The 21,781-nt window shown below is 39.7% G+C and overlaps 1 protein-coding gene across 1 annotated transcript; it reads right to left on the reverse strand.

Annotated features, from left to right (window-relative positions):
- Positions 1-11,341: 11,341 nt before the first annotated feature.
- Positions 11,342-20,858, reverse strand: LOC308072910 (uncharacterized protein). The gene is made up of 3 exons (XM_080410491.1): positions 17,671-20,858; positions 12,126-12,208; positions 11,342-11,456 (listed from the first exon to the last, which is right to left on the reverse strand). The coding sequence occupies exons 1-3, from the start codon at positions 17,850-17,852 to the stop codon at positions 11,416-11,418; spliced, it is 306 nt and encodes a 101-aa protein (XP_080266617.1). The 5' UTR covers positions 17,853-20,858; the 3' UTR covers positions 11,342-11,415.
- Positions 20,859-21,781: the final 923 nt, after the last annotated feature.

The raw sequence follows: 21,781 nt of genomic DNA on the forward strand, positions 1-21,781 counted from the left end.
CATAAATTCATAGAGGCAAGAAGTATAAACAGAATAGCTGATTTCTTGGATGCACTCCAATATAATTATAGCTATTCACCCTTGTGACTATTTGTGTGTGTAGCTTAAAGCTATTTGCCTGCCCTAAGGTACAGTAGCAGTATTTTTATACATCTTCGTATCTGATTGAAATGCAAAACTCAGTAAACCTGGAAAGGATGCTAACAAGCTTAAAGAAACATATGAGTAAAATTAACCAGCAGATTGAATATGCATTTTGACATTTGTTAGCAGCACCACCCAGTTCCTGGTACAGGTACCTCTCATTCTCTTCAGTCTTGAAACTGAGATATCCCTTAAGGATTTGTCACCAAAATAGTGTATTTCTAATAAGCAATTATGAAAAAAAAACCCACCCAAAACCATCATCAATCACATTTATTGCAAACATCTCATAAAACAGTAAAACATTTATGTGGCTATGGAAGGCAAGTATGTTGCCATGTAATATACTAAGATTTGCATATAAAGAACAGCAGGCAGCAAACAAGTATCTTTTCCTTTCTTATTCCATTTATACAAATGCCTTTGATCCAATGTATCTATTTAATTTACATCAAAATGTTATAGCTGCAACACCTGAGTGATATTAACTGTCATTACGTCTCAGAAGCACACCATGTGAAGGTAACGGGTAACGCTGCTTCCTTCAGGTAGGGTTCCTCGGGCATGTCGCACCTTGTCACAGCCTATCTGTCACCCAGGAGGCAGGGTTTGCCTCAAGCTGATGTGCACCTGTCATGGAGATATATATATATATATATATATATATATTTAATTTCCCTCCCCCTCCGGTATGATTTTTTTAACCAAGATAATTCGTGTCAGGATTTTGCTTTCAGACTAATTCCAGGGAAATTGGATATATTGTTTCCATGTGAATAAGAATAAAATGCAGTTGCTTGGAAAGAAATGCAGCTCTTGCGGGGGGTGGGTGGGGGGGGTGAAGGGGCGGTGCGGGGACATGGCAACTGACTATTGATACCAACATCTGCCGATCTTCTCTGTAATCATTCGTACCTTGTGCTTGGCAAACAGAAATCATTTTCTTGCAACTTTTTTTTAATAGCTCAGAGTGCATCTACTGTGGGGCTGTATGATATAAAATGACTAATAAAACGTAAGGTTATTTGTGTGTCAAGAGTTGGTAACAACTGCCTTTATCTGGGTTTTTCCACAAGCCTCAAGGTAAAATGAAGCAGGCAGCATTGCAGAGAAGAGAGAAATTAATGATAACACATTGTACAAATCTGTGGGATTTTTTGACATTTGACTTTCAACTATCATTTTAAAAAAATTTGCCTTCTATTTACTTGTCAGAACTGGATTTAATTCTTATATGCTGCAAGGAATTTGCCATGTTAAGATATTGATATAACAAATTGCCGAATGTTTTAGAGATTGATTCTTGCTGACCAAAATGGGCTTTCAGATTGGAAGTCTTTTTTTCCAGAAATCACCTGCTGAGATAGAAGTCTGACAGCTACACAAAAGAAATATACGGTTTGTTTAGTCTGCTCCTATCTGGCAATCTGCAGATGCTGTCAAAAATTGCATTTTTTTTAAAATGAAAATTACCTAAGGATTTGGCAAAGGACCTTGGCTAAAGTGGACTGAGTGGCCACTGTCAGGTGAACATTAGCAGACTGATTGGTTGTTACTTCTGTCAGTCTTTCTGCAAAATTATGACAGGCCACACAGCAGGGAGCAAATGATCATTAATACTTCATCCCCTGGGATGCAATAAACTGCCATCCACTTGCATACAAATAAAATATATAAAGCTTCTCAGACAAGGTGACAGAAAAATGTGCTTTTTCAGTATGATTTTATACTAGAGTGGGATGTGATCAGTTCAGATGTGTTTTTGTCTTGTGAGGTGTATGATCTTGGCAGCAGTGTCTTTGAATCCATTCCGGTTTAAAAATATTTTTTGGTGCTTTTGCCTGGCATTAATTTTATTTCATTAGAAGAACATAAGATTTGAACACTATTCTGAGCTACACGGTGGAAAGTTAATAGCTTTTGCAGGAAAACACTCCCCCGAAGCCCAGTGATGTTTATGCCATTTACCCTTAACACCCAAACAAGACCAGCCCTGTGCACCTGCTGGTGCATGCTCTGCACGGGGGAACACGGAGTCTGATGCTGAAAGATGCCCATTGGAACACAGATTTCCAAGCTAGAAAAAGCTGTTCTAAGCTTGGATAAGCTGTTTATGCAACGTTTTTATCAACAAATAATAATAATAATAAAAAGTGTTATGTTGTATTATACTTTTGGTCTGGTCAGAAGGAGATTAGAATCTGAGGTATTTCCTTAGCCACTGCTTCCAGTAATGCTTTTCTGTTCTGGGAAGGGCACTGAAGAAGAAAATTACTGATTTATGGGGAGATTTACATGGTCTGCCTATAGGGTGTTTTGGTTTGGTTTTTTTTGGGTTTTTTTGTTTGTGGGTTTTTTTTGACACATCTGTCAATGAATTGTTAGGTGGTTCCTGCACTGGAAGCCTTGTGTAGGCAAGGCACATAGGGTTGCTTAAACCATGTAGTGTGGAGCCTCATAATCTCACTATATTGGCAATGAATTCCTTTGACATTTACTAGAAAAATAAGTTTTCTGACATGCTTTTCATGCTTCAGCCCCCTTTCCTCCTTTAATATTTCCTATGGAAATTTATGGGATGCACAGTCTGTCACTTTGTGCAAGCGTTTGCTTGAAATACTTCAATTTCATTAAAACTACACTTCTTTTTTAGGAGAGCAAAAGATGTTTTATCAAATATTTTGACTGTTTTGTTCAACTACAGCAGCTTTTATCACACCAATGGATCTTACCTACAGAACTTTGAAGTCATACTTTGTTGCTTATTTCACTTTCAAAGCAGGTGAAGAAAATAGGACTTTTCCTTTGCCAAAATTGATTCTGAACTAATTCTTTTGGTTGTTTTTTTCCTTCTCCTGGCCTTGATGGCAGAAAGAATTATTAATGAATGCTGTCACTTGACTGGGGTAGAGGGAAGGAGTACTGGAAGTTTCACGTGAAAGCTTGGTAGATCTGCCTGTGTTCCTTTCTTGGGTTCCTGCCCCATTGTCACCGTTGATATTGTAATGTCACCTACCTAAAAGATCAAATATATAGCGAACCACCTATGAATGACATTGCCATCTAGTAACTGAGAATCAAGCATGTATGCTTGTAAAACCTGGTTTGATCAGGAATCTGTCAATATTATGGAGGAAGAAAAAGGTAAATGTTAGTGAATCCACAGCACCAGTATTCATGTGCATGACTGGACAGAGAAGGAAAATAGAAGGACTAACAGAAAATATTTATGTCACTCCTGCAACTTCTCTAATTTCTGTTCTTCCTTTGTGCTCTGAATTACCCCGATTCTAGACAAACTCTACACAATGTGAGAATGGAGCTGCAAAATTAAACAGCGCTCTGGAAAAATAGGAGAAAACTGTTATGCAACGTGATTTTTTTTTTTCCCTTTTATGTACATGCATTAAGCAGTCGTGGGTTATTGTTTTTATGTCATTAAGGAAATGGAAAAACACCTGCTGATTTCAGGCCTAAACAGAAAAATAAATAGTATCTTTAAACAGATAAATTTTCTTTTGACAGAAGTTTATCTTTATCTTAAAGATGGACTTATTAATAGATTTTCAAGATAGACCTTTTATATTAAAATCTATCTTCATATTAAAGGGAAGACTCCAGAGGGCAAGCCTGGGGACTGAAAGCAGGCTACATAAGGTAACAACTGCCTTGAATTCTGTTAAGTATTGTGGTTCACATTGCTTGGGGATTGTGAAATTCAGTGATGAAATCAGGTTGGAGTTTCTTTGCATAGTGATTTCACTTCACCTTTCTTAAGTCCTATCCCTTCTGCTTTGTGCATGCAGAAGCATGAAAGTTAGGACTGATTAGATGGCATTGGCATTGCAAAATCCCAAGAAAAATACTACTGTTAATGAGAATTGTGTGCATAACCCCCTGCTTACTGCAATGACAGTTCATTCTTATGATTCTGTCAAACATTGCAAAAAATAAATAAACCTGATATCTCAATAATAAATAACAGCTCAAGATGCTTCTTTTTTTTTAAAAAAAAAAACACTTTAAAATGAAATAGACTAAATCCTCAGCTAGATTGAATCTACCTCTCTCCACTGAGTTCAGTGTAGCTAAAACTGATTTACAGTGATTGGGGAATTAGCCTGTTGTTACTCAAACTGCAAAGTACACAAAAATGATGAAAAATCCAGTTGGAACATGGATGGAAGTGAATATGGGGATTGTGAATGTTAGAACACAGCATTGGTTAAAAAAATCCCCACAACTTAAACCGCTCCTTGAAAATCCAAACTACTGCATATGTTCCAGCAATTTGCTCAGCCGTGCAGTATGCTGTATTCACTGAACGAAGAAAACTTCTCACGAGAATGTTTAAAATGTCACTGAGGTTCATTCTGGATCAGGGTGCAGGTGGCTCTACAAAGGCTTTGCTGAGGGGATGTGTTTATACAGTTGCTGCTGACGGATGGTATTGATTGGCTAGGCAACTCATAAAACAAGCGACCTCACTTTCATCTTTGTGGTTTCTGTTCCTTCAATAGATAGAAAAGTGGTTTTAATTATTCACATCATCCATTTCAATATTTTTTTTTACTCTTATCCACCCACTCTCTTATAACCAAGTAATATTCTCATCTTCTGATTATTATACAAAACTTGCAAAGGGGGAAAGAGTGGGAAGATGGAGAAGAAATTTTTTGAGAACACAAAAGCTGGTGCTGCCTTATTGGTAAGATTAGCAGAAGTCAAGATGTGCTGAAATCTCCACCCTACGAGACTGCCTGAATCACCTTCGGGATAACAGATCACTTAACAGCAACTGCAAATGAGGTGTTGCTGCAGTATCTCTGGTGTTTTGCTTGTATTTATTTGTGACCAGTGGTTATAGAGTATTGTGGCTTCTACATGTAAAAACAAATATTTGCTGCTGCTGTAATCGCTGTTCCCTCCCTGTTTACTAGACTATTACAAAAACCTGCAGCCCTGGTGTGAAAACAGTTGTTTGGAAAGAGAACTGTAAACAGACTTAATCTAGCACTTGGATTTGCAGACAAAAAGTGTACCAGAAATAATTAGTGGGAAAATAAGGCTTAAAGTCCAAGATGCTTAAAAGGAACCTCAAATTCTACTGATAATAAGCAATTCTAACTATGCTTCTGGTTGTAGTAAAACAGTGTTGTGTAAGGCATGCTCTGCACTCGCTTCCTGCATCCGCCCTTGGATCCCCTGGAATACCTCCTGCATAGCACAGCCATGTGCTCTCTTCAAACCTACAGCGGTACAGGCTGCACTCCTTTCCCCCAGAGGATGTATTTTTCTCCCATTAGATGACAAATTTTTGCAGCTTTCATATAACTTGGGACTTGTGATAAGAGCTCGAGGTCATTTAAAGCTTCTGGGTTTTGCAGTTTGCTCATCTTTAGAACAGGAGGATGTGATTCATACCATAATGGGAATTTTAATGCTTTTAATTATAATTGCCCATTCTTTTATGTATTAATGGCTATTGAGAAGAGATACAACACAAACGTACAAATCAGAAGACAAACACCTTTCTGTTTGTGTTTTTAGGGGAAAAAAAAAAGGTGAATAACTTCTTTACCATTTGTGGAAGAGCTAACAAAACTAGAAAAAATGTCCTTGGTTTTGGGAACAAAAATACTTCATTGGATGATTTACAGTTGTCAGCTTTAGTTAATATGTGAGCTAGTTAGCAGATGCATGTCATCATCATGACCTGTATGTTCTACTCATCTTCACAGACAAACTTAACAAGCAGCAGTGCATGGGCATGATGGCTAAGCTGCTTGCTAATTCTGTGACACAACCGACTTGAGTCACGCTCTCTGAAAGAGGCTTTGAAATTAACTGAGGTTTTCTTATATGTAAACTTCCCTGGAATTGCTCTGCTAAAAAAATTCCCCCTTGGAGCTGTGAGCTATAAATGAGTTGTATTTTCTGAATGCCCAGATTTAATAAGCATTTATAGAAATTATGAAAGCTGCAAAATATTTGCTACTTTATGGCTTCATAAAAAAAGGACAAATATGTGAAGTAAAGAACCATGAGATATGATAGAGCAGAAGAGTTTTGAGGTGGCCTCGTTGACAACTCCAAGGAAAAGCAGCAGACAGAGACAGAGCATTGCTTCTGCCTCTGAAATAGCCTTAAGGAGTTCTAAGTTCTAGCAATGGTTCTCTCAGATGTGTTGTGTAAAAATTCACAGGTGTATTCTGGTTCAAAAATACATGTCATATATATGGCAGAGCAAGTAAAATGGGAAAGAAGTATAAATGTAAGAGTCCCTTAGTCAACTATTGGAAAGGATTGTTCAGACAAAGCTGTAGGTAAGAGTGATTTTTCTGTAGGTTTTTTTTATCTTTTTGAGATGCTCCTTTTTCCTTCAAGCTGATTTTAACTCTAAACCAGCTGTGATTATTTTCTTTTTAAATGAAGTTGAGCTTTAAGGGGAAGGAGAGCAGGGAAACAAGAACCAAAAACTGCAAGGTGGGATCCCTCCTGCATGCGGTCTGCTGGAATGCAGAGCTCTAGAGAGGAGTACTGGTGGGTCTTAGGAAAAGCTGCCTCACTCTCCCGATGACAAATATGTAGGTAAAAGGATAAATAAGAAAAAGGAAAAAAAAGTACAGTTTTTCAAAACCTTGGTTTATGCTTCCTTTATATTTAGCAGTCCAGTCTTGAATACAGCACCAGTTTAGAGTATGTATATACTCTTTTTACGCTTGTTTCCTCTATAATTTCAGCCTGTCTCTCGGAAATAATAATTTACATGTGGAAGAAAAAAGTTGAGCTGATTGCAAAGGATGCATGTTCCCCATCCCCAGTAAAATAAACTAGGAACCCATCTAAATGAGGCATACGGTTTGTAATGAATTGGGTTGATCGCGGTGATGTGTTCAAGTGTATCTCCCAAAGTTCATTAACTTAATGTAATATACAGTGGCAAGAATGATACCTATGATTACTCCAATTAAAATTATAGTTTTGTGCTTTTCTGTGATGCGAGTGCTGTGAGAACATGAAACATCTCATAAATGCCACCCAGCTGCAAAAGTGACAAAGTGAGTCTGGCAGCTTTTCCTGACGGCATCAAGAATAATAGGCATGGCTGCAACTGGCTTTTGTTATAGCTGGAAGCGCCAGCAGCTCACCAATATGGTACAACCAATGCAGTAAACCTGTGACAGCATTGCTCAACAAGTGATTAAAACGTGTCACGGAAAACATGAAAACATGTACTCCTAAATGGAAATAAAAATAAAGCAAATACCACTTTTTTTTTACGTGTATGTAAGTATACGGTGTGTGCATAGCACTAGGAGAAGGCTGTAAGCGAGTGAGGAGGGTGCATCATCGTGCTCAAAAGTGTAGGATTAAACCTTTGCTCTGTTTTGAGCTCACTGCTTATTAGCAAAGAGTGGATGGTAGCTGAAGAGATGAAGAGGCTGTATTGTGAGACACCACAGAGCACTGCGTGTGTGATGTTCTTTCTGAAGCCATAATAACCATTTGATTTCTGACCCTGAGGTGAATTTTGTATACTCGTATGCATGGAGGAGGTGAAAGGATATGCACTGAGATATGCCCTTCTTTCCAAACACTGTTTTTAGAAGTAACATAATTGAGGTATAAATAAAATAACAAAGAAGGTTTTTTGTAGATATATATTATTATTTCAAACTACCAACAGTTGTTTTCACGCTCGCTGGTATTTTAGAGTCCTGAATTTTAAATGGCACTGCTCTCCTTTACCATCTACTGTAACATACTCAGTAGAGAATACATCTTAGGGGAAATTTCCAGAAATCGGGTCTGTAATAAACAGTCCCAGGAACTTTACCTGAGTTCCCTGATCATCTTCTATTTGTCCCATGACATCTCTGACAATAAATAATACAGCCCTGAAATTGGCGCTTAGCTATAGGCTAGTCCGTGTCTTTTCCCCAAAATTAAGATGGGGGACCAAGTGCACAATAGTTGCTTAAAGTGTCTGCCATTACGCGGGATGCCAAGAGGCCACCCCCTGCCATTTTCCATTCAGATGAATGGGAAACCTATGGATAAATTACCACCTGCAGCGCATGATAGCGGACATTGTAAGCAGCTGTCACTGTAGCTCTGTAATTATGCAAGTATTCTTCTAATATTATACAATTAGATGGCTCCATCTCCCTTTCTTTCTCTTGATAATGTTTTTGTAGGTGTCAAGAGCACTGAACTCTCTCCTTGTTCAATCACTTACATCTCTGTGCGATACAACCAGCACTTTCTTGACGTTCCTGGAGCTGGCATTCTTCCTATACCAGAGGTTGTCTTCTGCTGCTTTTTCAGTGCGGTATTAGTTTTTTGTATTGTGAGATAGCAAAAACCATGGGGATTACTGTCAGTAAGCAGTCACACCTTACCTTTATTAGAGATACCAGGCAGTGCTGCCTGTTAGAAAGACACAGCTGGTTTTATTTGCTTCAGCAGAAGCTTCCTGGAAGCTTTTGGTGACTGAAACGTGATGTGAAAGACAGACCAAAAAGTATCAGTGCATCCTTTCTGCATTTGAGGGGCCTTTGTACTAAAAGGAACGGGAGAGAAACTGGATGGCATGAAGCAAAGCCAACTTTTTCAAAATTAAAAATAGTGTGCGGGTCTCAGCTGAGGAACCATCTTAGTAGCAAATGGTTAGTTTCTTCCTTGAAGTTATGTAGAAAAGCATATTTTACCACAAAATATTTCTACTTTTCTCATTATATTCTCCTTTTTCCTCTACTGAGGCTGCCAGTCTGTAATTAGCAGTGAGTTTATGAATACTAAAAGCTTGAATTTTCCTGAAGATATTTCCTAAAGATTTTAAAGGCTGATATTTCATTCCCCACCCCCTTGCAGAACCCAAGCCTCAGTTGCCATTTTACAATCTGGTACTTTTGAATTTGTCCGTTTCTCCTGTATTTTGTTTCTGCAAGTCCTTATTTGAACAAGAAATTGTAGAGAACTCTTGATGCCATACAGGATATCAGATCTCATCCGTAGGAGGTTGGCATTCATTCTGAAGCGGTCTAACTATTGTTAAAGCAATCTACAGAATCTGCCCATTTGAGTTTTTTTCTGTATTTCTTAATAGGAGACACAGACTTTCTAAGGAAAGTCAGTTACAGAAGATGAGGATCTGTTCTTCAATTAACCTTTTTCTTTTAGACTAAAGTTTAAAATAAGTTCAGATTCAACACCAAGATTGCTAATTAGTACCTACTTTTTTACCTAAATTTGGGCTAGGTCTCAGTGAATTTTATGTTTGAAAGGCTTCCTTCTTGCTGCCTTGAAGATAACTCCCGTAAACAAGAATAGTGAGCCAATTTTGAAATTGCTTTTTATTCTGCTGTTTACAAGATCCTCCAACCTTCTTTCTGCAGAAAGCATGCAAAGATTATTAAATTGCGCTTTGGAAGCAGCTGTAACGATTAGCACGTGAACCCTCCCTCGGCAGCCACCCGGCACCCGGCTTTGTGAGCTGCACCGGTAAACTGGAGTGCAGGCTCAGAAAGGCTTATGGAAACCAGCACTTTACAGGTCTGGGCTCACCTTGGCTGTTGTGTAGCCATATGAGAAGTGAGCAGGGATAGTGATGTTTTAAATCACTGCTGTTGTAGAAATAAAGGTGTGACTCTGCCCCAAGGTTCCTGAGTGGTGGCATCCTGGGTAAAACCCTACTATCAGCCTCCGGGGCTTTTGTTGGCTGCATGGTGGGTGTTTACATGCCACGTCACAGGGGACCAGGAGTCTGCCTGAGACTTGGTGACAAGGCCAAAGGAATTTGGCCAGATATGGAAGATTACAGGTTCTCCTGCATGTGTCTGACGTGCCATGCAAAGGCACAGGTGTCGGACCAGGGCCATCCTGCTCTCTCCCCATCACCCCTGCATTTGCATTTCTTCTCAAGTCAACAGCTAGGGAATACCTTCATGCTGGGCAGAGCCCAGGACTTTAAAGTTATGTTGCCTTTCTTATCTCTTCCCAAAGGTTAGTCCCTTGCTTTTTTTTATACATTCACTCAACAACAGATTTTTGGCACTTTATGGATTAATCTGCACATTTCAGGTTATGTATATGGATCTAAATTAAGCTGCAGATAATGAGAAAGGGTGCACGTCCCATGCTTTGGATATCCTGGAAAAGACTTTTAAAACAGCAGAATATGTAGACCATACTTTTCTGCATTTATTACTTGAGTTGGTGTAAATACAGGGCTTTAGAGAGCTTGATGAATTCAACAATAGCAGAGCATCATTCTAAATTGATAAATTAGAAGAACAAACCATGGTAACATAATGCCCCCTATGGTTTGTAAGGCAGCATGTACAATAGCATTAAGAAGAATGCTTCCCTACATACTTCCTTTTAGTAGAATTAGAATGACATGCTATATACCTCAGCTGCAGAGGAAAAATATCTGGCTGGATTTGCTTAATAAAGAGGTCAGGTGCTGTTAATTTCGATGGTCTAAATCTCCTCCTTCTTTTGGGGGATTCAAAGTAATTGGGATCAAAAGTGTTGCTGAGTAATGTCATTGCATAACTAGTCGCAGCAGAGTTAATACATTTACATACCAGCCAGTTTACTGCAGGAAGCCACCAGGCGAGGCAAGGCAGGGCAGGGCAAGCAGCCTGCCCCCGAGGGTGCCCTGCAGTTGGGCAAATGGCCGCTTGATGGCAACGTCTTCCCGCGCATCAGTAAACCCAGCAGAATTTGACAGTAGAAACTATAAACCTGGAAACGTGCTCGTTTCCTCGGGACCCACTTAAAATAGCTCCAGACGTTCATACAACATTGTTTTCCAATAACCTCTGCGAATAAGACTTCCACCCACCATACTTTGTGTCTATCACAATTTTACGTCCGTTTAGGAATTCCCGTATTGTATAGAACCTTGTTTAGCAAGTCAGCGAGTGCTTCAGCAGGCAGAAGCGAGCATAAAGTTAATAGGTTTGCAGAGTGGCAAGTTGCCTCAGTGGTAAGTTATACAGAAGATAATGCATAAATAACGATAAGACATTTTGCAGGTTAGTTAGTGCTCTTTCCAGTTCAGTTTTTTATCCCGCTTCCTCACATCCAGTTTAAAGGCAACTCTTCCCCTTGGTGCTCTCAGTTCCTTTATGGGATGGTGCGGCTGAGGGCAGCGCTGCCGTACCCAGGAGAGGGATCAAGCCTGCTCACTTTCCGGGTGCTGTGATCTGGAGGTGCTGACAACCTGGGCTGCCCGGCTCTGAACCTACGCAGGCAGTACTATGGGTTCCTCAGTGCAGTGCGGTGAAGTGGTCCAAGACCTAAAATGGATGAAGTGAATTATGCCCACCTTTGAAACATGACGGGAAACACCCCGGAGTCAGTTCCCTTTCAGTTCCCATGGAGCCCACCAATTTACTTTTAAACCTTCCTGGTGAAAAAAGCAGTTGCTTGGATGGTGGTGAACTGGCAGCAGCCAGGGCAAGCTCACCGGTGCCAATGAGTGCGCACGTAAAGGAAGAGAAAACGTATATTGGTTGCTGCAGGTCACCAAGGAGCCAAAGAACAAATGTGTTTTTTTGGCTATTCAAGCAAGCTGGCTATGTGTAATGTGATAGAGGAGATGAGTGTCTCCTAGGCCCAGCATTTTAGGATTGTCTTTGATTGTTTTGTGTTTCGAGGCTTAATAATCTTGATTATGCATTTCTTCTATTTCAGTAACTATTGAGAAAGTCAAGGTTTTCATATATTTATGTCTTTGCAACCTGGGGACTGGGTGGGAGGGGAAAATACAGGGACAAAGACTCACTGGGAATAACTATTGCATGTTGGCAGAATGTAATGAAAATTATTTTGGTCTTCTGCTTATAAGCTGGAATCCTGCTAGTAAACTGTAGGCAGATTGATTTAGCAGTAAGTACACTTAGAATTCTGAAAAAACCCAGACATTTCATTTCACTGACAGCTGATGATAGTAATCCTCTTGCTACCTTTCAGATACAGCCAGTGCATGCCTGGGGTGGGGAGCACCTCTTCTTCTTGCTCCTTCTGCAACAGACGTTTATCTGTTGGACTGAGACCAAAAATACAATTCACTGCTAAAATTGCCACAGCTAAGGTTAAACAAATAGTTATTTGTTATCCTAGCTACTGGTCTACGGGCATATATACAGTTAATATTTTAAATCCATGGAAAGACATATTCACAAGGCTTGTGAAAAATGAGGCAGTTTTTTTTCCCATAATGGCAGGGATCTCAAATGAGTTGTGTTGTCAATGAGAGCGCAAGAGGTTATATAGTTTTCCGTAATCTATAAAGCTTCTTCAGAATCATGTCATTAGCTTTCCTGTGGTAGTGCACAGCAGAGCTAATAATGCAATTATGGTTCATGTAGTTAAACTATGCTATTGATATTTTTTTTTCCCAGGAGGCCTTCATTTCTCGCAATTCTAATCATCTTCATTGTATAGCTGTATGGATTCCACGTTTCACTATGAGGGAAATAAAATTGCAAATAAATACCATCTTTCCTAATGTCTCTGTAAATGCCAGATTTAGTAACCATTAACCAAATGTTGGAGTCTATAAAATGTATAATTCTCTGTATTAAAAAAAAAAAATACAGAAGAGGCCACATTCACATACCTACCAGTCACCAGAATAGACTATTATGCTGGAGTAAATGAGAGCAGAATCTCATCCAATATTTGATTATTCTCATTTCTTGATGCTATAATTCGTTAAATTTTCTGATTTTGGTATACTAACTTTTCCTCTGTCTTTCTACTGTATTTAAACTGTAAGTATTAGAGTAAATTAGTATAATTACCACATGAAAATGCTGTTTGTGTTTAGCAGAGGGGGAATCTTCTTTCAGGTTCCCACTCCTTTGAACAAATCTGGAACCTGGAGTTCTGTACTTTTTGATATGCAGTAAGTATGAGAGCTGGCAAGTGCAGGATAATTAAGATACTCTTCACTCTATTATTAAGCATTAATTTATGACTTCCATTAAGGATTTTTTAAAATTTATTTATATTTTTTTAATTTTTTTTAGAAAATGAACAGTTCCATCTGTGCTAATCCCTACTACAGCAAAAAATCTCAATCCTGAGATGTTGGAACCCTCATTCAAAAACATAAAACAAGAATTCGGGATGTTCGCTGTCTCTGTGGTCTCAGTCTTCCACAATCAAGGTTATTCTGAGAAGCTAAATTATTAGAGCAATGAATGTCTGAAAGGACTGCCCTGTTTTCTTGGGAGAAATCTTGTTTCTATTAACCATTGTGTTTCTTCTGAGAAAACTACCAAACACATTTTAAAGCCTGTAGAAACAGACAGTAAGGTGATAGTGTGTTAATAATTTTGCTAAGAAACTTCCTCTTCCTTTAACGTGCCTGGGACACAGAGTTGAAAATAAACACAGGGAATGTTTGCTATTAGGTGGCCGAGGAAAAAACACAGATATGAGAGGGACCTGCTAATTAGGCTTCCTCAGTGGACCACATGGACATGGAAAGGAGTTGAAAATAGAAATAAAGCAAATATAGCCAAGGTCTTTATAGCCAAGTCTTGCAAAAAGTTGTTGTCTGTGCTAATGAACTCTCCATGCTCTTAGTATCTTTAGAGAGAATGTCTGTCATTTTCCTGCATCCCTCAGAGCAATGTAGCACCAGGTTGTCACTTAGGGATCTCATGGAATCTACAACAGTCCAGGTCAAACCCAAGGGAGCCGAGATGGGGAGACAGCAGGACCAGCTTTAACTGTCAGAGCACCTTGATATGGGCATAGAGCAGTTCCTGCCATTCCTCCCTCTGTAACTGCTGGAAGCAAGAGGGACTGTGCAGTGACAGAGCTGGCAGCAGCATTAGTGAAGTTCACATGTGTTTTCCATTATAACCTGTATTTTTAAATTGCTCAACTCTTTCTCCATACTCTATTGATGCTGTTTTTTTCTTGTTACATAATAACGGATTTGACTTCTGTTCTTCAGTAAAACATTGAAAATATTCAACTTAGTGTGAAATATATAAGTAAAACGCTGCCATGATATACTAATTAGAAAAGTTGTGCATGTTAACTTCCTAGTGTCCTCTTTTGCTGTTGTTTGTTTTATAGATGGTGCCAGGTGAAAAAAGCAGGCTGTCTTTACAGGACAAGAAGTTCTGAAATGATGAACATTAATACATTTTAATTCATACAGAAGTTTTCTCCTTTGCTTTCTTTACTAACCTAAACATTTTGCGGTTTGCTGATATTTTCTTCTCTCCTTTTACTTCATGTAACAGGGAATGTGCAAAGTGCTTTGCAGGAACCTAAAGTACAATTTACTGCTTTGGGAATAAAAAACAAATAGAAAAACTTGCTGTGATTTTTCACCAGTTAAGTGAACTGTGATACAAGAAGAGAGCAAAATAAAACAAACTTGGGAAAAAAGAATCAGTTTTCCAGATCTGCTTTGAGGAGACTAATGAATTAACACATCTATAAAAATGTATGATTTGACCCAAAGTACAGTAGCAACTCAGTGACCACTGAACAATCCAGGTAAAACAAGGCACACAGCACCTGCTGTGCAGCTTAGCATCCCAGATATATTCCTAGAATTTTATTTGACCCAGCTGGGATGCTAATGGGTAACTGCTGTTGTGTGGGTTTGTTGGAACATCAGCAGATAAGGACTTGAAAAAACCTCATGTGTTATTCCTATTTGTCATCAGTTTTAATAGTAGGAAATAATATGAAAAATAAAATTACCTGCTACCCTCCATGAATTACTTGTCTTGGGCAACTGCCATCCCTTTGATAGGTAGAATGTCTGAAACGCAATAAGTACAAAGCCAAAACATTTTCAAATTAAAAGACTAATAGTTGTGCTGTACTATTGGATAGAATTTCTGAATGTTGCTACTAAATGTAGAAAACAAATTGGATTGAGATCCTTAACTCCTTTTATTATTTTTTTAGGGGATGAAAAGCTTTATTAGAATTAAGCTCATCTGAAACTTATTATTCTTTCAGTATGCTAATTAATAGAGCAGGATCATGGATTTGTTAATTAAAATAAGATACCTCAGGGAAACTGAAATTAATTTCGGTGTCCTAATAGAGTTACCATTATGTCATTAAATCTTGTGGTTGTCTTATCCATTTATCTTATTTTTCTTCCTCAAAAAGTGAAAAAAAATGTTTTATTTAGTTTGAATTTAGAATTAGAATATTGAATGGTGACTTTCTGAAGATGTGGAGGCGATCAGCTGATAATCCTGGAATAGCTGCAGCCCCCATGGGGCTATCAGGGCTGTTCACCTGATTGTGCTCTAAATGAGCACAAAACTGTTCACCTCTGGGTCCCTGGATCTGTGTGGCCAGGAGTTAACTTGTAAAGAGTCGCTCCAGTAGCCTACTAGAGTAACTTAGCAATGCTGGCTTATGTTTTCCAGAGATGGAACTGGCAAAATTCAACCATCTGTCAGACATCACAATGACTGCCAAGGATGTATTGCACCTGAATGAAACGTCCTTCATGGACGGAAGATATCATCTGACAGCAAATACCGTGGTCAGCTGGGTATGTCCATGTTAGTGGTTTGGTTCGTATAGAGTTCTCAAAGGGAATCTCTGTGGGTGCCTCAGTGACTGTGTCAGGGAGTGTCCACAGGTCTGCTGCTGTTGCGCTGTGTGGCTGGCTAACACAGACATAGTTAGGGCTGTCCAGACTTACCCAGTGCAAGAGATCAGACTGTAGATGTGGCGGTTGATGCAAATGTTGATTTCAATTTAAGTCATTTTTACAGAAGGGAAAGCACCTAAAATACACTCAGTGTTTTCTGATACTGACTTTCCTGTACACTTTCTCTCAATTTATGTGTTTCATAGTGTAGAGAAAGGGAAAAGGAGAGCTAAGTATGACAGAAGCACTAATTTTTCTTCTACAGCAAAGCACAGTTGTCCTAATTTTACTTAATTTTTAAGGCTAACAAAGAAGTCCTGCATCACCACCAAGAGTGTTAATTGCATTTGTGTCCAAAACTTCTGTCATTCTAAGTACTAGAAGATAGAAATAATCTTTATTAATATACCAGCGTATATTGCTTGGTACTTCATCTCATTTTAATCACTGGGTTAAATGGGTAAAACTGAATTAGAGACAAGCACTAGATCTAATTGTTAGAGGCTGCTGAGCAACTGCAGTTTGTTAGTCTTGTGAAAGCTTCTGACTTCCCAGGAAGAATGCCTACTGTTTACTTTCAGCCTGAATAGTGTTCAGAGGGTTTTGTTACATGTGAGAAAGGGTAAGATGCAGTTCCCTTATTCCCAACTCTCTGTTTAGTAAGCAAAAAGATGTTGAGATGGTTTGTGAATTTCAATTAATCTTGACAAATAGTTTCAAGCCAAAATAAAATCAGGTGAAATTAACTTCAGCTTCTCAAAATAGATTAACCACAGGTACTGTTTACTGAGGTAAGGAGAAAAGAGGCGTAATTTTTTTTTTCCAATAGACAGTTAAAGCAGTGAACTTTATATGTACCTCCAGAGCACTCTTGCCAAGAGCTATAAAGCTATTCTCTCTGACCCTCAAACCTAATGAATATTAAATGATATTTACCTGGAGCAGGATAGCTTCAGGATACACTTGCAAAAAATTTGCCCAGAGTGCTCATTAATTAGGGCAAATTCACTCAGAGGTGAAAGACCACTTTCAAACCTCCTTTATGACCAAAGAGAAGGTTTGGTACATGGTTTAGTGCAAGATGCATTCAGGTCTGGCACACTGTTCCTTTCCAGCCTATTTTTGCTTAAATCACATTGGTCTGCTTAAATAATCTCTTCATGGTCATGCTTCCTCTGCTTTTATCCTGCATTGAAATATTTGGGTCTGGGGTTGAATTCAGTATTTTGGACTAATTATTTCATGCAGTTGTTTCAGAACTCGTAGGAAGCCAGAATGTGCATGAGGCAGTGCTCACCATCAGGGCCCACAGCCCCTCAATGTGCTGATTGTTCATGAGAACAAGATTTTACAGATGATAAAAAAAAAAAAAAACAACAACCCAAACCAAAAAAGCCCCAAACCAACAGCCTCACCCTACCCAAAAAAAGCCCACAAACAGACAGAACCGAAACTTAAACACCTCCTCCCCAAAACAGCCAGGCAACCCCCACCCCCCCTATCTGCTGTGTCAAAACGGAATATATAAACTGGTTTACGGATTTCCAGTTTGCTGTGTTTTGCCAACATCTGTATTTAGGCTCTGACCCATATCAGTACTTGCTGGGGGCAGCATTACAATTTCTGTAACCTATTCAGTACCCATGTAGCATTTCTAAGCACAAGTGATTGAAATGTTTCTTTCTTGATCTTTTCTTCCACAATCATTTAAAGATTACCATTTCGATCTCCTTTCTCCCGGTTCAGTTAAATGCAAAATAAAGAGCAGATTGCTGAACAGTTGTTATTTTTTTAAGGTTGTATTTTTCTATTAATTCATGCACAGCAGTCACCTTGTGGAATAGCTATGGTAAACCTACCATCGGCAGACAAGCGAGAGCCGCCTGTTCCGCAGCACTGTGCGGTACGTGTGCTGGTCAGTGCTGCCGGGGCTGCCTGCAGTATTCCAACATGATTGCAGGCGCCTTCGGAGGGGAGGAGTTACTGTAGACACAAGCTGAAGCAAGACGCCTGGCAAACCAAAGTTCAAGGTGAGATCCATGCGAGCTGGTAGCTGATTTAAGGAATTGATTTTTTATTTTTCTTGCAGCGCAGAAAGCAATACTGGGTATAAATATGTAACCTGGAGCTTCCTATTGCAGAGGGTCACAGCCTGATACACTCAGCATTTCACCCTGTGCTAAAGGCAAGTGTAGGAAAGGGAAGAAGGTTGTTTAATTTCCTACAAAAATAATATGTGTTGATAATAGCAACACATTTTCATGCTGATGACAATTGCTATTTTTGAGGAAAGGAAATTTAAAATGGAAATGGGCATTAACTGTCACCCTCCTTAGCAGCAGGGAAGCTCAGGCATTGCTTGGTGAGGTTTTGGGTGCGTGCCATGATTCCTGTGTGCTCTCCTCAACCTGCCCGCTGGGCAGCACAGCACATCCCTGGCTGCTTGGACCTTGGTAAGGGCAGGTGGGGAGATGCTGAGATCTCTTGCCTGCACTTCTTTAGACTGTGGGGACAAGGGGAGAGAGGCAATTCCTGCTTACCTGGGGATGCTGATAGTGATGCAAGTGGGGAAAGGGCAGTGTTGTGTTTTCCCTGCTGAGTACAAGGGCAAATATCTTGCATCAGGTTTATAGGGCAGTTTTCCAAACAGCAGGGAGCATGACAAGAAATCAAACAGCTTTTCCTAATACTTTGAATTTTGTTGCTGTCTTATGTTTTTTCTCCTGATGCTTCTGACCACTAGTGAATGTGTTTGTTGTGAAACCATTGCCATACTTGAGCAGTGGTGCCTGCAGAAAACAGAAGGGTGATTGGGCTCCAGAAAAGCAGCACCTATGCTGAGCCATATGGCACCTTTGCTCTATTGATCTACCCCACCTGCCTGACTATTACTATATGCTTCCTACAGGAAAATCTGTGTTTTGTCTCTGTGCTGTCCGGGACAAGGATGTCTTAGTCCATGGATAGGTTTCCTACAGGCTGCAGTAGTTTGATGTACAAACACCACTGCAGTTAGTAGTTATTACACAGTTTAGTGGGGATGGATCCTTGTGCTTCTGGAGAAGTGGTGGTTATAGAAAAGATGCAATGTAACTTTTCTTAAAGGAAAAAAGGAAGGTTCTAGATGTGTCAGCACCTCCAGCCAAGCACTGTTTGCCCTGATCTGAATAGTCTTATTGATTTTAATGGATCCATGCTAACTTGAGCCTTCTGAGGATTTGTCCATCAAATTTTATAAGCTTTACAGCGTGGAATGGAACAAGTATATTTTGCAGGTAGAGGGAATACATGTACATGCTCTTGGTTTCTTTTTTATGTTTGTTTAAAAACTTCTCAATATTTTACAGATGTCCAACACTTTCATACAGAGGAAGGAAGTATACTCTATTTTAGTGCTCCCACTCCTAATCATAGAGTAAATGTAGGCAACGATTCCCTGGAGCCTTCTGCAAGGGGCAGAGGCAGCGAGCTCAGTGTCTCGACAGAATTCCCCTTTGGGTGCTTCCCTCTGCTCTGCTTCCTGAAGTCCTTAAGGCTTGACTAGAAATAGCTGTACACAATGCTTTAAGTGTTTGTCCTCATTTCCTGAGTACTTTTTTCCTGTGCATTTCTAAATAGCACCAAAGTATGGCTGCATTTGTGCCTGGATAAATATGATTAATTCTTCTGTTCCTGAAGTCCTTAGTGAGGCTTTTGATCACAGCTGGAGCAGACTTGGACCAATATGTGGGTATATATTTTAAAAAAAAATATTAACAAAGCCAAAAATTCAGATTCAAGAAATTGCTAAATACATAGTTTTACTTGTAAGGACGTATGCCAATGCAAGACTATTGTTTAAAAATCCTGTAGAAATCTGTTTATATCATCTATTAAAATGACTGCTTCAGTGTAAAACAATAAGAATAGGGTAAGAGGGGACATTGTATAAGACGTGGAAATTTGTGAAAGAAATGGAAAAACATAAAGCGTACTTCAAGCTAAGTTTTATATCTTTCTATTACCTGTTTACTGCAATTTTGTAAATAATGTCAGAAAATTAGTTCTTTGGGGCAGAACTGCTTCAGTAAATGTTGATCTCATGAGTGGCAGGATAATGAAACCTGGCTCCTGCAGAGGGTGGACCTGTCGTGCCACTGCAGTGGCTCTTGCCTGGGTGCCCGTGCCACGGCCACAGCAGCTCCCAGTATAGTCAGGCTGTCCTGTCCCAGGGCCCGCCACCGTGGTGGGGATGGCTGGGACTGCTCCACTGTCACAGGTGGAGTGCAGCCCAGCCAGGCTGCATTGGCCTCCGTGTGCTCCTCTGGGCCAGCAAGTGCGCTGCTTGGACTTCTCAAAGATGTTTTTAAAATGTTTGAAATGTCTTCTTTCAGTATATATATATTTAGTGTGTTTTGTCTATTTTAGTAATCTTTCTTAATGTACTACGCTTGCTTTATGTATTGACAGAATTATGGGGATTTTTTTTTTTTGGTTGGTTGGTTTTCTGGGAGGTAAAGTATGTCTTTATTCATTTTTAAAGGTAAATAAGTGCTCTCTCACCTGAGTTTTCATCTGTCACTTTCAAAGTTAGGTTTACTATAATTATCCAGAGCCATCTCCCTCTATTCTTCTTTGCTTAGGCTTTGTGTCTGCTTTCCAGGTTAGATCCTCTGCTCCAAAGAAACATGTCTCTGACAGAGAGAAAGGAAACAAAACTTGTTAGTCATTCTTCATCTTTATTTCCAGTGATGTCAAACTTCTTCCGAGTCCAGAAGGTTTTATTTAGTGCCCAATTTTCAGCAACCAAAGCCTTTGTGGGCTGCCTGGTCCCTTACTGGTGTTTCCTGGGTTGAGCGCAGCAGGGACTGGCTGCTGGATTGGGCTGTGCTGCCACCACACCCAGGGACTTCTCAAGCAGGCAATGATACACTCCTGGGAAGTTTTGCACAGCCAGATTTTGACGTGTTCCATAGGTAGACCTGAGGCTCTTCCATTTGCTAATATAGTCAATAAAAATCAGCTTCCATATGATATTTTTTTTTTTTTGGGGGGGGGGGGGGGGGAAGGGTTTCCTGTATTCTCTCTTAGAGTATCCTAATTAGCATCTTCCTGAACTGTAAACTCTGGAATTAAATCTGCCAGGCATGCTCATACAGACTGTTTTAAACTAGTAGGATGTGCAGTAGCAGAGAGAACAGAAAATGGTCCCCAACATCTCACTCTGCTCTGCTGGGCTCTGTGAATAGGCTCTGCCATTTCTGTAGCCATGCATCATATCTGTCTGCAGATCGCATGTGCGTGATGATCTCCATGGCGACTTGAGTACTTGAGACAGAATTATGAGCTGGTAAGTCAAGTTTATTCTCCCTCTTCCTCCTCTCCTCCCAGTGCAGTGCAGGTGATTACATGTGTTGCATTTTGGTGTGGAGGGTGCTTGCCTGGAGCAAAGCACAGCCAGTTTGTTTTAATTCTCAAAATACAGTTTAAACACCTCACACAGATCAGCAGAGCCCTGCCGAGACAGGTGGGGTGTGTGTGTGAAGGGAGTACAGGATCATTTTTTGGGTCTGGGTGCAGGCATGACATCCCTTGTAGGGGAGGCTGATGCTATGCAGATGGAGTACACTGAGAAATCCAAGGGAGTTTTTCCTACTCTGTGCACAGGAAATGTTGACTGGGGGCCAACAGTAGGGAAATGCAGGTAATTAGCTCCTCTGTCTTTACTGGATACCCTGAAGAAACAGAAACATAAATATTGAATTACAAAGATAGAATTTGTGTAGTCTCAGAATATATACATACATTATAAAGCAGAATTTTAGGTCTAATGTTTTCAGTTAGCCGGTGGGTACATTGAAGTTTTGCCTCTTTGTATTTGCAAAACACTTTTTCCTCTTTCCATTGGTGCAAACGACTTGAATAATGTTTTTCTTGTTTGTTAGCATCATCTCCCCCTGTTGTCCATCGACATAAAATGCAGTGTTCTGG

The sequence above is a fragment of the Falco punctatus genome (assembly GCF_963210335.1).
Source record: "Falco punctatus genome assembly, chromosome: 13".
Classification (NCBI taxonomy): Eukaryota; Metazoa; Chordata; class Aves; order Falconiformes; family Falconidae; genus Falco; species Falco punctatus.

Bases quoted from the DNA above. Each gene is read 5' to 3' on its own strand.
- LOC308072910 (XM_080410491.1), bottom strand. From the start codon at position 17,852: ATGGATCTCACCTTGAACTTTGGTTTGCCAGGCGTCTTGCTTCAGCTT. The intron at 12,209-17,670 runs GTAGGTTTACCA...TTTTGGTCTCAG, and splicing joins CTCTCGCTTGTCTGCCGATG to TCCAACAGATAAACGTCTGT. The intron at 11,457-12,125 runs GTAGCAAGAGGA...CATCCATTTTAG, and splicing joins GCACTGGCTGTATCTGAAAG to GTCTTGGACCACTTCACCGC.